The sequence below is a fragment of the Amphiura filiformis genome, chromosome 1 (genome assembly GCF_039555335.1).
Source record: "Amphiura filiformis chromosome 1, Afil_fr2py, whole genome shotgun sequence".
Lineage (NCBI taxonomy): Eukaryota > Metazoa > Echinodermata > Ophiuroidea > Amphilepidida > Amphiuridae > Amphiura > Amphiura filiformis.
In genome coordinates, this window is record NC_092628.1 from 98,009,877 (window position 1) to 98,022,416 (window position 12,540).

General features: G+C 36.7%; 1 protein-coding gene across 1 annotated transcript in view; it reads left to right on the forward strand.

Moving 5' to 3' along the window:
• Window positions 1-12,540, forward strand: part of LOC140159662 (TOM1-like protein 2) — a 33,831-nt gene that overhangs the window by 12,612 nt on the left and 8,679 nt on the right. The window contains exons 6-13 of the mRNA XM_072183161.1: window positions 670-685; window positions 745-956; window positions 1,360-1,438; window positions 1,978-2,108; window positions 5,355-5,511; window positions 7,734-7,842; window positions 8,927-9,038; window positions 10,329-10,349. Of these exons, the coding sequence (XP_072039262.1) occupies window positions 670-685; window positions 745-956; window positions 1,360-1,438; window positions 1,978-2,108; window positions 5,355-5,511; window positions 7,734-7,842; window positions 8,927-9,038; window positions 10,329-10,349 (837 nt within the window). The remainder of the gene's footprint in view (window positions 1-669; window positions 686-744; window positions 957-1,359; window positions 1,439-1,977; window positions 2,109-5,354; window positions 5,512-7,733; window positions 7,843-8,926; window positions 9,039-10,328; window positions 10,350-12,540) is intronic.

Consider the following 12,540-nt stretch of genomic DNA (forward strand, 5'->3'; position numbering starts at 1 on the left):
CAACAAAAGTAGTGCACATACATTCTCATTTAGAACGTTCTGTTTCTTAGTTGTCGATGACAAGCATATATTAAACACAATGGCATCCACACGTTGGTACAAAGGAATCCCTCTATCTGTCACCATCTGAATCAATTTTATCTAGGCTCTGACACCATTCAGTTAATTATGTGGTTTCCACAAGTTAGTATACATAAACATTTTTGCAAAGCTTGTGTGGTTTTTATGTATCTTGCATACATCCTCATCCTCATCACCATCCTTCGGCTGCGGAGAATGTGACCACAAGGTATCTCCAAGCACCACTATTTTTGGCAAGTTCAGCTATTTGTTCTGCTTGAGTGCCTCTGTCATGTATACATGCCTATGCCTTATGTATCTGAATAATATACAATTGTTCTTAGTAGACATAGACGAAAAGTCGGTATCACAATTATGTCTTGTGCACTTCACGAAATCATTAGCCTTCAGTATATGTTAAGGTGTGAATTTGCTTACTTTCAATTGGTTTCATCTGTTCATTTATCATCTATGGCAGTATTTGATACCATTTCAGTAAATGGTATTTATGGTACTCTTACACCTCAAGTGACTCAGATATGTTCTTTGTCAATACTGAGACCATCACATCTTCATTTCAACAAAATGTTTTTTGCTTCATCATCACAGCCTACTCAAACACACGGTGGCCAGTCCCCACCCCAGCAACAGATGATGGCTCCACCCCAGCATCAGCCACAGCAGATGCCCCTCAGCAGATGCCCCCTCAGCAGATGCCCCCTCAACAGCAACCACAACAGCCACTAGACCAACCTCTGACATCTCTTACACCAGATCAACTGTCCAAACTCAGGAGGGATCTGGACACCGTGCTGGGCAACGTGAGGGTGATGTCTGAGATGCTGACGGAGATGACACCCGGACAAGAATCGCCAGATGACCTGGATCTCTTGCAGGTAATATTGAAGCTTAATCTGGAGTTGACACAGAATGTGAACTAATGCTAAGCCAATCAATTGGTCATTATGAATGAGTTATTGATGTGAAATTGAGTATCAAATTTGATTTTACTATAATTATTGATCACCTTATTGATATTTACAACTGAATTTGCAACAATTCAAGTGGACTGTCCCTGAGACTCATCCAGCCATAAGAACTATGAATAATTATTGTTTTACATTAAAAAGGAGAAACAATGTACCACAATAACAAAATAAAATTTGAAAACAAACTAAACAAATTTCTGCCCAAGGAGACAAGTGATTCTTCTACCCTTCCTTAATCCAGTACTATATATATGTCCATATATTCTTGACAATTCTCAAAGATATATCTGATTTGTTTGTAAACTTTCAGGATTTGAACCGTACTTGTAGGGCAATGCAGGCTAGACTTGTACAGTTACTTGATAGGGTTGACAATGAAGAAGTTACCGGTAAGTTGGTAGAAAATCCTTGTTTTAAACGTAGCTACCAGAAGGTCAAATGTTTAGGTAGTATGTGGTTTAGTTGGTATATTTCATAATTGAATTATAATCATATAAATGTATTGCTCCTGACTTGCAACTTTATAAAAAAAAAACACAATGTGTAGCTCTTCTTTTGAAGTTCAAGTTTTGTGCATTCTGTAAAAAGAACAAGAAAATATGAAATTTGTTGTTGCAAAATCCAGTTAGATTTTGTAAGCAAATTGATGTTGTAAAGTTTTCAGTTGTCGTTGCATGGTTATGTCTCTTGAAGATGAACAGATTTTGTATGAATGTAGTAAGCAGAGCAAAAAATATTACAAAAATGGATTATTTCTTTATTACAAAGTGAAGAGCTTAAAATATATCAAATTATTTCCCAAAATGTTAGAAAATACAAACGTGAAATGTATACCTACTTCAACAATGTTTCCAACCAACACTAAATCAAAAGTAATTGCAATGCAGTATGTGCATCACCGTATACATCTATATATCTTTGTTTTCAGGTGAGCTGTTGAGAGTAAATGATGACTTAAATAATGTTTTTGTGCGATATGATCGCTTTGAACGCTACAGGCAGAGTCAGCCTGGTGCACAGCAGCCACAACCCACTCAACCTGCAGCCATTCCACCTCCTGTAAGTCAATTATAATAATATGTTTGAAAGTCACTGTATTCTATAAGTTGTATATTTGGAAGTTTTATGTGTATTTTATATTGTTTTGTACTGAGCAGGGTTTACCCTCAATTTAAAGATATCATTAAATAAATATAATTGGCTGCAAATAATTACATCCAATTATATTGTGTATCCCACCAGAGTTGTCAGAAAGATCATCTAGAATTTGGATTTGAAATCAGATTTTTATGTGCAAGCTTAACATGTACCTATTTCGCATATGAAGTTAACATGCACATTTTTGCTTTATCTAGGATAGAAAAGCTGTTTGAGCTAATGTGTCATTACATACTTTTGATACACTTTTCATTAACAAATTTTATTCAAAACACACAGAGAAGCATATGCCTACAGACCTTTGGTTTACCTCAAGTTGAGTAGTGATATAGGTGCATATTCTGCTGTATTGAATCAGGCACATAAAGTTAATTGCAAAGTGCATACATGTACACATAAAAGGGCGGTTCGATATAAGCTTCTGGCAGTGGCGTAGCGACAGGGGGGGCAAAGGGGGGCACGTGCCTGGGTGCCACCCTTAGGGGCGCCAATTGACCAATTCAGCATCGATTCTGCGCCTCCTAGCGATGAAAGTCAAAATTTTCACACGCTTCAAGCGCATACTAACAAGCTACTAGCGATGAAAGTCAAAATTTGCACGCGCTTCAGGCGCATTTCAGCACAAAATCATTTATCAATTTAAGGCTGATATGCAACTTCATTATAACCAAAATTAATGAGTGATAGGCCCTATTTGTGCACACGGTTGTTTCAAAGAATGGGGAGGACTGCTATTATGTATCCTTAGCCCTGGGCGTCACAACCCCTAGCTACGCCACTGGCTTGTGGCTCATGCGCAAAAAAGCATTAATGTTTTTTAACAAACATAAGGTAACCAAAGAATACATGCACTCACTTGTTCACACACTAGTTGGATAAGAGATATCAGGCATAAGTTGACATTATACTGATATTGAATACAGTTTACATCTTTCATTAGTGTATGTACGTATCCTTTGATATACACATTGGATGAATCAAATGAGATGATTTGAGCTGAAAAAGAGGGTAAACATTCAACAAACTAGCAAAAATTACATTTTGTATTTCATATGTATTAACTGCTTTCAATCCAACCTAACTTTGCTATTAAGCCTGATAATGCCCCACCCTCATATGACACCTGTATGGATGGTAAGGAGGGTGATAAGGGTCAGGATACCAAACCATCTGCACCTGTCGCAGGTAGGAAGATGATAATGAATGGAGGGAGGATACTTGTATAGATATTATATTAACAAAGAGGGAAGCTGTCAAATCTATGCCGACAGAAATGGCTGGTGGTTGAGTTGGCAAGATCTCCTTTTATTCATAATGATGTGCAGTAATTGGAAGTGTTATTATACTTGGCTGTCAAGTAGATAATCAGGGAATAGAAATTTGTTGGTTCTATCTTGCCAATGAGGTTGAACCAAAGAGTACCAACTGCATCATACGTGTGTGTTGCTAGTGGAGGACAGAATAGTGCACCTCCTGATTGCACCCGGACGGCCGAAATCTTTGATTCATAATATGTGGTTGTTTGCATTCTATGTGTAAAACATGCTTGATACACACTACATGCACAAACCTTTGTGGTGCTCAAGCTTAAATATGCCGATTATCGGTCCATTTGAAGCTTTAGCAGATAAACAATGGCGGTAAACTTTTTGGCCTCCATGAGCAATAATCCAATATGGTGAATTTACCATACTGTTACACACAGGCAATTTTGGGCTGGTACTCCTTGGGTCTAACCTCTTTGGTTCTTGCAAGTTGCAATATAATATTTGTAGGAATCATTTTGACCCTAGTAAGCTACCTATGTTATGTAAACTTAGGAGAACAAAACTTTGATTCACACCAATCTTTTTATGAGAATCTTGTCCTAACATTGTTACAACAACAGTGCACAAACTGAGAGCCCTGCTTTAAGCTATAATATATATATTAGTTACTATTGAATGTCATTATACCACCAGCCATAGATGTCAGCATGGGTTTTGAACAGACCTCTTTTGTGCTCAATATGATATTGTGATGCACAAGTTTGAACTGTTTTAATGAATTATTTTTGTATTGTATTTAACATGGTGGACTTGACAGGTTAAGAGGAGGCAACCAAGAAATGATAAAGAAAGAATGACGCTCTTGTACATACAGTACGTCACTCCTGTCAGACATCCATTGATTCATTTAACCCCCTGAGCATTACCTGCCGATATAAGATTGCCACTGATTGGTCAATTACATGATATCTTCACTTTAACCACCAATCAGAATGGAGCTTTGCAAATAATTCACCCCAATTTTTTTGTGTGGTGAAATTATTCTAACAATGTTGCTGATTGGTCCAATTTATAATGAAAACTTCTTTTTGGCCAATCAGCAGGTAGTTCTCATGGGGTTAAGACAATAATAAAGTGCAACTCATATGTGGCATCCATTATTGTACAACCTAGCCAGAAAAACAGAACAGAAAATCAATATTGGCAGTGTTAGAAATAAAGGAGACCATGTGGCCAAAAGACTCTCAAAATTGATGAGGGCATTTAGATTTTCAAACCCAATGCCCTGAATGCCACAAATGACAAAAATGATTTTGGGCACATAGGTATACTTTCATGGTTAGCCTCTGTAACCTGTCAACATTTAAGCTTTAATCTTTATTTTGTTCAGTATACAATGCATGTAGAGAAAACGCAGATTTGTTTCACATATAATGTACACTACACATATTTGTCATAAACTGCTTTTCTAGTGCTTATCCTTTGTAACTGAGAGACATTGAAGAATAAGGAGCTGTTGATCTCCTAGTTGGGTAGCAGAATGCACCCAAACTGTTTTAATGTAACCGACAATGCCCCAATACATTCAAGAATAAGTAGCCATCGATCTCCCAGTTTAAATCAGTGATGCTTGTACTGCTACATGTACAAGTAATAAATCAACTTACAATGAACAATGTACATTGCAAGTTAATGATTTGTTGGAAGCAAATACCAAATTAAACAAACAGACTTTTTGGCTGAAGTAGGACATGATACTGTATGTGATGTGTGAAACAAACCTGTGTTGTAAACAATGCATTTGCTTTTTATGTACTAGTAGTTGGTTGTATTTTGATCTCTAGTATCAATATGTATATCTCCCTCTATTAAACTGCAGGCTAGCTTGGGCCCACCATCACAGCCCCAGGAGACCGGTGGTGCCCTTATAGACTTTGGTGACACCTCCCCCGCCACTGCCGCACCCGGCCCGCCACCTGCCTACCAACCCTCTCCCGCCGCTACTGCAAGTCTTACGCAACAACTTGCTGGCCTTGGTGAGCAAGGGGTGATCAATGCAAAACATAAATTGCTTGAAGGTCTATTATTTTCATTTTATAAATGAACTATACCTTAGGAGGGTAGCAATGGGGAAATGGACAATCTTACAAGATTTCTTTGAATTTTTCATTTTGACTACTTTTTATATCTGAATGTTTTTTCCTTTAAAGGCACTGTCAGTGATCAATTACCCTTATTTGGTTGTTTTCGGTCTTATCACTTGCCAGGTATAATAGCATAGCTATTCTCTGTACAAAAATACACACATCTGATTTTTGGTGATTTTCTCAATTTAGCAAATTACTGATTGTGCCTTTAACTTCTCTGGCGAACTGTAATAAGATTTTAGACAAAACAAGTGCCACAAGATGTGTGTGCCTGACTGCCTTATACCACATGTATACCAGAGGAGGTAGAGACTTTACAAATGTACCAATGTCAACATTATTTATTCTAAAACTGGTTATAGTCCCTTTCCTTATGTTTATTTCGTGTAATTTTAGTTTCTTTATTGGGCTTTTTGTTCTGTTTTAGTTTAATTTAGTATTTCGGTTTGATTTTTTGATTTTATGATTATTTTGATTTTGATATTTTTGATTGTTTATTGTTTGTAAAGCTGTTGACACTGTTGTGGCGTTAGTTCAACATTACCATGACACTTATAAACCTACAGCATGTTGCCTGAATACCTACCTGTGTGTTTAGCAACTGTGTCCTGTCAGTTACCTGAAATAAATAATCAATTTTGTTTGATTAGATTCACTTGTTTGGAGTAGCTACATCAATTTGGCATCCTATCCGAGATGAAGTCAAGGCAGCAATTGGTTAATGATTCCAATACAGTTGTAATTAAATAAAAATTATACTGAGTAAACTCAGACACCATATAGCCTCATGTACAACACTATTGAAAATCTGCCGTCTGGGATCAATGGAATCCGCCAATTGGAATATCACTCACAGGGATCAAAGGAAATGTACCTCTGGCATTTTCTGGTATCTTAACGTACAAACATTACAAGTTGCATATATAGTGCTGGATGTATTATGTTAAAAACAGTAAATCTGAAATCAAAGTTTGATGAAGGTACAACTTTCATCCCTTTATGAGCAAAAACCAGGTGTTAGTTCTCAGGAATAAGTCAAAGCTGGATACGCACAAGGGTGTTGAAGAATAGTCCTCAACTCTAACTGTGTTCGGCCAAATTATTTGGAATGCATGCATCAACAAGTTACGCTCACATGAATTCACAATAGCATGTGTCTCTCAATAATACGCAAGCACACTTGGTGTACATGTAGATGTTGCACCCAGCCCACTGATGCCCATAGAGCCTATATCGTACTTTATCATTGACATAATTTGAGGTACCCACAGTACCTGAAATTATTCCAATGAGCTGCTTGTCTGAATTGGCACTTACACTTTGTCTGGAATTTTCGGTTTTAAATTGATATCGGTGGGTGTAACTCAATGATTTTCACAGATGAGAGTTGAGCTGGCCATTAATAGGATGTGTGACTGTAGCAAGTGCAAACAAGTGTGTTTAGTTGAACAGAATTAATATTTATTTCATTACATTTTTTACCTGGATGACTGACAGTATTTATGAATGTTCCTGTTTAGTATAAGGACTGCAAATAGATTTTGAGCTCACCAAAGGTTGTATGTATGTTTGTAGCACAGTATGTCTTGTTCACTAAGTGTAGAATCTGATGGAGATTGATTACAATAAATAGGGAGGAGGAGTTCAGTGATATTTACGAGAGCTGTAACATATTGAAAAATTCAAATTAAGTAGTTTCTGAACATGATAATAATACCCAATAGTAACCTGTTATTAGCATTATGAAGCACTATAAAATACACCTCTGTATATTTTACTTTGATAATTGATGACCAACAGTGATATTAAGGGATACAGGGATGATTGGAGATTGAACAAATGTTTTCGGGATCGGATAGCAACTTTTGCACAGTAGATGGTAGACATCAGAAATAAAATTTGATGACCTTTTCGCTGTTTTAGAACAAAATCCATTAAGATATTATTCAATTTGTTTTACGGACTTAGGAGGATCTTTCCTATGAGAACGTCTCCTTGGTGCTACTCATACCTTTTGAATAGTTTTTCAGCATAGGTCTTAAAAAAACGTTCATGTAAAGCAATAGTTCCTAGTTAATGGTGTTTTGTTGATCACTTGATGATCTCAACAGAATTGGTGGGAGGCAGCACAGCAACGAATCAGACAAATGAGCCAGCAGCCGATGAATTTGATATGTTTGCACAGAGCCGGCAGATAACATTCCAGGATAGCAGAAACAGGTAATACAAGCTGTATCAAAATGTTTGGTACCCATCAGTTTTCATTGATAATCGATGAGTCTGACACATCAAAATTCAACATAAGATCCAAATAATTTGTAGATGAATTGTAAAACAAGTCATAAACTATACATTCTGGACATTTCCAGAGTATCCAATGTTGTATTTGGAAGAGGCAGACTTTTTCGATAAGCATTGAAATTGATGGGTACCAATCATTTTGATACACCCTGTACAGCTGACATAAGAATGTGTTTCTGTATCATTGTATGGTGTACAAATTAGAGATCCATCAGTCCCAATCTACACTATTCCCCATATGTCATTTGTTAGAATATTTACTAATAAGTAACCCCTACGAAGAAGAAGTTAGATACTGCGTTTCTCATGTCAAGAGAGACTATTCTTACTTCTTCATGCATGCACATAAAGAATTTTGTGCAAATCCAATAGGGGTTGTAATCTCAAAGATGGGCATAAACATTTAGTTTTCTTCATATTTTGCAGATATTTCTGAACAGAAAAAAGGTTTTAGGGCTTTTTTTTCTGATTTATCAACCAATTTTAAATGACTTCATAAAATTGTTGTTGGTCCATGACAGATCTCTAAAAGTCCATTTAACTACATCCAGTACTATCTTAGAGGCTTGGAAGCTAGGAGTGATGCCACAGTGTGTGGTAAAGTCTTGTTGAAGATCTGTGTATGAAATAGATATGGAAGTTCCTCTCCCATGTGATGGTATTATGGAATTGTACCATCATTGTATGTTGTATGTGTGTGATTCTTTACATCATGCAAATGTGCGGATTTGGGGTTTGAACTTCGTCATGAGTGCAAATCAATTCTCACATTCTTGTAAACAGAGAATCAAAGTTATTTCTTGTCAAATTTTTAAAAATTAACCTAGCAACATGTTTGGAATAATAGAATGATTTTCTGAAACGTTTGTCAAACAACAAACAGATTCTCACTGTTATGTACTTCTCAAGGATTCTTTTGAATGATTTTCCTAAACCTTTCTTATCAATTAAATAATCCATATTAGGTTCTAACTTGTGATATTTTTCTGTGTCTTTCTTTCAGTGGTTCAACATATCAAGATAATACAAATGTAGATCAGGCAGGTGGAACTTTGGGTAATTTTGTACAAGGCAAAGCGAACCCTAACCCATTCCAAGCTACTCAACCTACCCAGGTAAGCCTCCCTTTGTAATCAACATTATTGTCAACTCTTAGTACTTAATCTAGTAGAGTCAATGACATCAAATGTGTTAGGCAGCTGTCTTGTGCACACTGCTATGGGTGTCTATAAATGTGTGGGTATGCCAGCTCTTTGAGTGAACCTTCAAGATGAGAAGCTATGCCCAATGAAATGTTCATTGTCTACACTGACTGCACTAGATGAAAGGCATTCTTGACCCTTTGCATAGATCTTACATATTGCTGCTAAAAGTGTATTTTGTTTTTCGTACATTTCTTGTACGCATTAACACAATACGCCAGAATGCCTTACTAAAGTATGTGTGCAAAAGGTGTAGGGAACACAACATACACTTTCAAGTGGAACCTCATTTTGAGATGACTACATTGTATGCAAAGGGACAATATAGCAGTACTATTTGTGACTCGGGTCACCCAGAAACTGTGAATTCAAATGTTTGAAGCAGCAAGTCTTCATGTATACGTCATGTGACATGCCGCGTACACAGGTTTGCTCTCTTAGTATTGCATACAACTCTGACAAGAGAGACAACATCTCAGCATCCTTGTTGTTAAACATTCAGTGCAGTTGACTCCTCTCTGTGCTGTTGACTGTAGAGTGAATTCAAATAGTCACACAAGCAATAAGGGCAGCCCATGAAGTTCATACATGTAGCTTTTGTTGTTTTAATTTTCAGGTCATGTTTTACAGTGTCAAAATAAGTGTCGTAGTATTAGTCACTCATATAGTATCAATGCTATTTGTTATGTTATAGATATACACATTTGTTTATTTTTGTGCACATACATCAAATCAGATTACAGTTTGAGTAGAAACTATAAAACCTAAATAGTTAGTAATAGTGTTGTAGGCCATCATAAGTCAGTTATTGTATAATCTATATTTTTCACCCTGATGTGGATGTGACGTCAGTGTACATTTCATTGGACAGTTTCAAATCGCAGGCATTTGCTCAAGGTGCTGGCATATTTATACACATATACATAAAGACGCCACATATAATAATATAAAATAATAAAATAATTGATTAGTAGATCAACAAGTATGTATAAGTTATCATGATCATTTAGCATATTGTACATGTTTTATGTTCAAGTAGTTGTTAACAGCATTTTATTCACAGATTTAACTTCTAACTGTTTGTATTCACTCTTTGTTTTGCACCATGTTTTATTTTTGTCCACACTCATCTATTCATCCCATGATCAATCAACCTCCCATTTACACTACTATACCACCAAAACCTATCAACCACAACATCAGAATGTTGCTGAAACAATAGAGGTAAGCATGTGGAATGTTGCTTTTACTTTAAAAATCTTTTCCAAATTAGGACTGACTTTTAGTAAAGTTTTGCATTATGGAGTGCAATTTTTTTGCTTGGATTGCAGTGCTTGCAGTGCTTACTTTAATATGGAAATCAGGCAGCTACTTTCCTGGGAAATATTTTTATATTTGGAGGGAAATTTGACTGATCCTCCTGGGAAACAAATGTTCTTTTCTAGGCTTGATCTCTTGGGCATAAATCAGCAATCATGCAGATGAAAGAAAAAAACTCATCCATGACTGTGGTTACATTACATTGAAATCTGACTGTATAAATGGTCATTTTCACGTTGCTTTGATTTTTACAAATTTGTCAAGTAGAGTTTGGTTCATGAGTTTAACACACACAAATTTGAACTTTGGTCATATAATAACATTAAGGCATGTCATGAACTAACACACACACACAAAGATCTCCATCATTGGATATTGCACAATTTATCACAAAAATAACCACTAATACAGTAAGACATTTTTATGGATGATTCATCAAATCAGCCCAACATGAAGGGAAATTGAGGTTACTTAACCCAAATTCTCAAAGCGCTTTTTGGGTTAATGGAAGGGAAAGAAAGAAGGAAGAAAGAGAGAAGATGAGAAAAAAGCTGTTTGTTTTGGTCAGGATTTTAACCACAGACCTCTCGCATGTCAAGCACTAGGTCGGTGACCTGTAGCCACAGCATTCTCACTGGCCTTGCCAATGAATTTGGATGTATATGACATACGGTAATTGCGTCATCGTATTACATGGGATGCATGCATGTGCAGTGGCTTGGTGCTGTAGTATATTGTAGTATGCAGGATGGTAAGGGTTAATAGTAAGAATGTGGAATGAGCTCTTCCAGTTTAAATCTGTACACCCCTTAGGGAAGATATGATCTTAATCCCTCACACAGGGGGTGTAGATTTCAAAATGTCACCCATTATTTAGGTAACCCCATTTAAATCCATAGATTTCATCTGGAATAGGGGTGCATGGTTTCAACTGGAACAGGCCAATGGTGCTTTTACTTTAAGAAATATTTTCTTGAGACTAACTTTTGGGCAAGTTTAGTATTGTGGAGTGCGCTCTTTTCTTGCTTGGATTGCAGTGCTTACTTTCTCCTTTTGTTCATAGGATATGAGCAGCAATCATGTTGATGAAAAAAAACCATACAACATGCTCTGCACTCATCCATGAATGTATTTAGCTTTTATTGAAATCTGATAATTAATAGAGGATTTATTATAGCTTCTTATTCATCCAACTGTTGATGAATTTATATGGGCTAAGATTAGATCTAGAGAATTATCGTTGTTAAGTTTATAATTTGCCCAAATTTGGGACTGATTTTTGGTCAAGTTTTGCATGATGGATTCTCTCAATGAGCATTGCCAGCAATGGGCTATTCCAGTTGAAAACCATACACTCCATATGGAAGACATGACCTTAATCTCCTGCACAGGTTTGTAGATTTCAAATGGAGTCACCCATTCAGGTAACCCCATTTTAAATTCACACTCCCTGTTTGGAAGATTAAGATTATGTCTTTCATAGGTGTGTATGGATTGCAACTGGAATAGCCCAATTGTTTTATGACAATATTTGAGTGCACATTTCAGGGGGTGGATCCAGGAATTTTCAATAGAGGGGGCGCCAAGCCACCACCGCCGCTGCTGCGGCTCGGCGCCCATACAAAGTCAGGCGCCGATCTGCAAAAAATAGAGGGGGCGCGCCGGGTGCGCCCCCCTCTAAATCCGCCACTGCATTTTAATTTACATGATACATTAGATTATGAAAAAGCCCATACTTACCAAAACATATACAGCTATAGGCAAAAAAAAATGTTTGATTGACCTTACCCAACCTGCCCGACCCTTTATATTTGTATTTATTTTGAGGAAAAGAAAAAGGAAGGTAATTTAATTTGATGTACCGTATTCATTCAAATAAGCGCCCATGCCCCAATAAGCGCCCACCTGGGGTATTTTCAATTTGCTAAAGGGTACCATTAATGTGGAAGTGACAGATAGACGTCGATACAGTGAAATAGCTGGGATTAGAAGTCCTGTGTAAACTTGCAATACATTTTCTGCATCAGAAAAGCTACTAGAACGTCTCAAGACCCTTTTATAATGTATGTAAATTTGTTTCTAATAAACGCCTGTT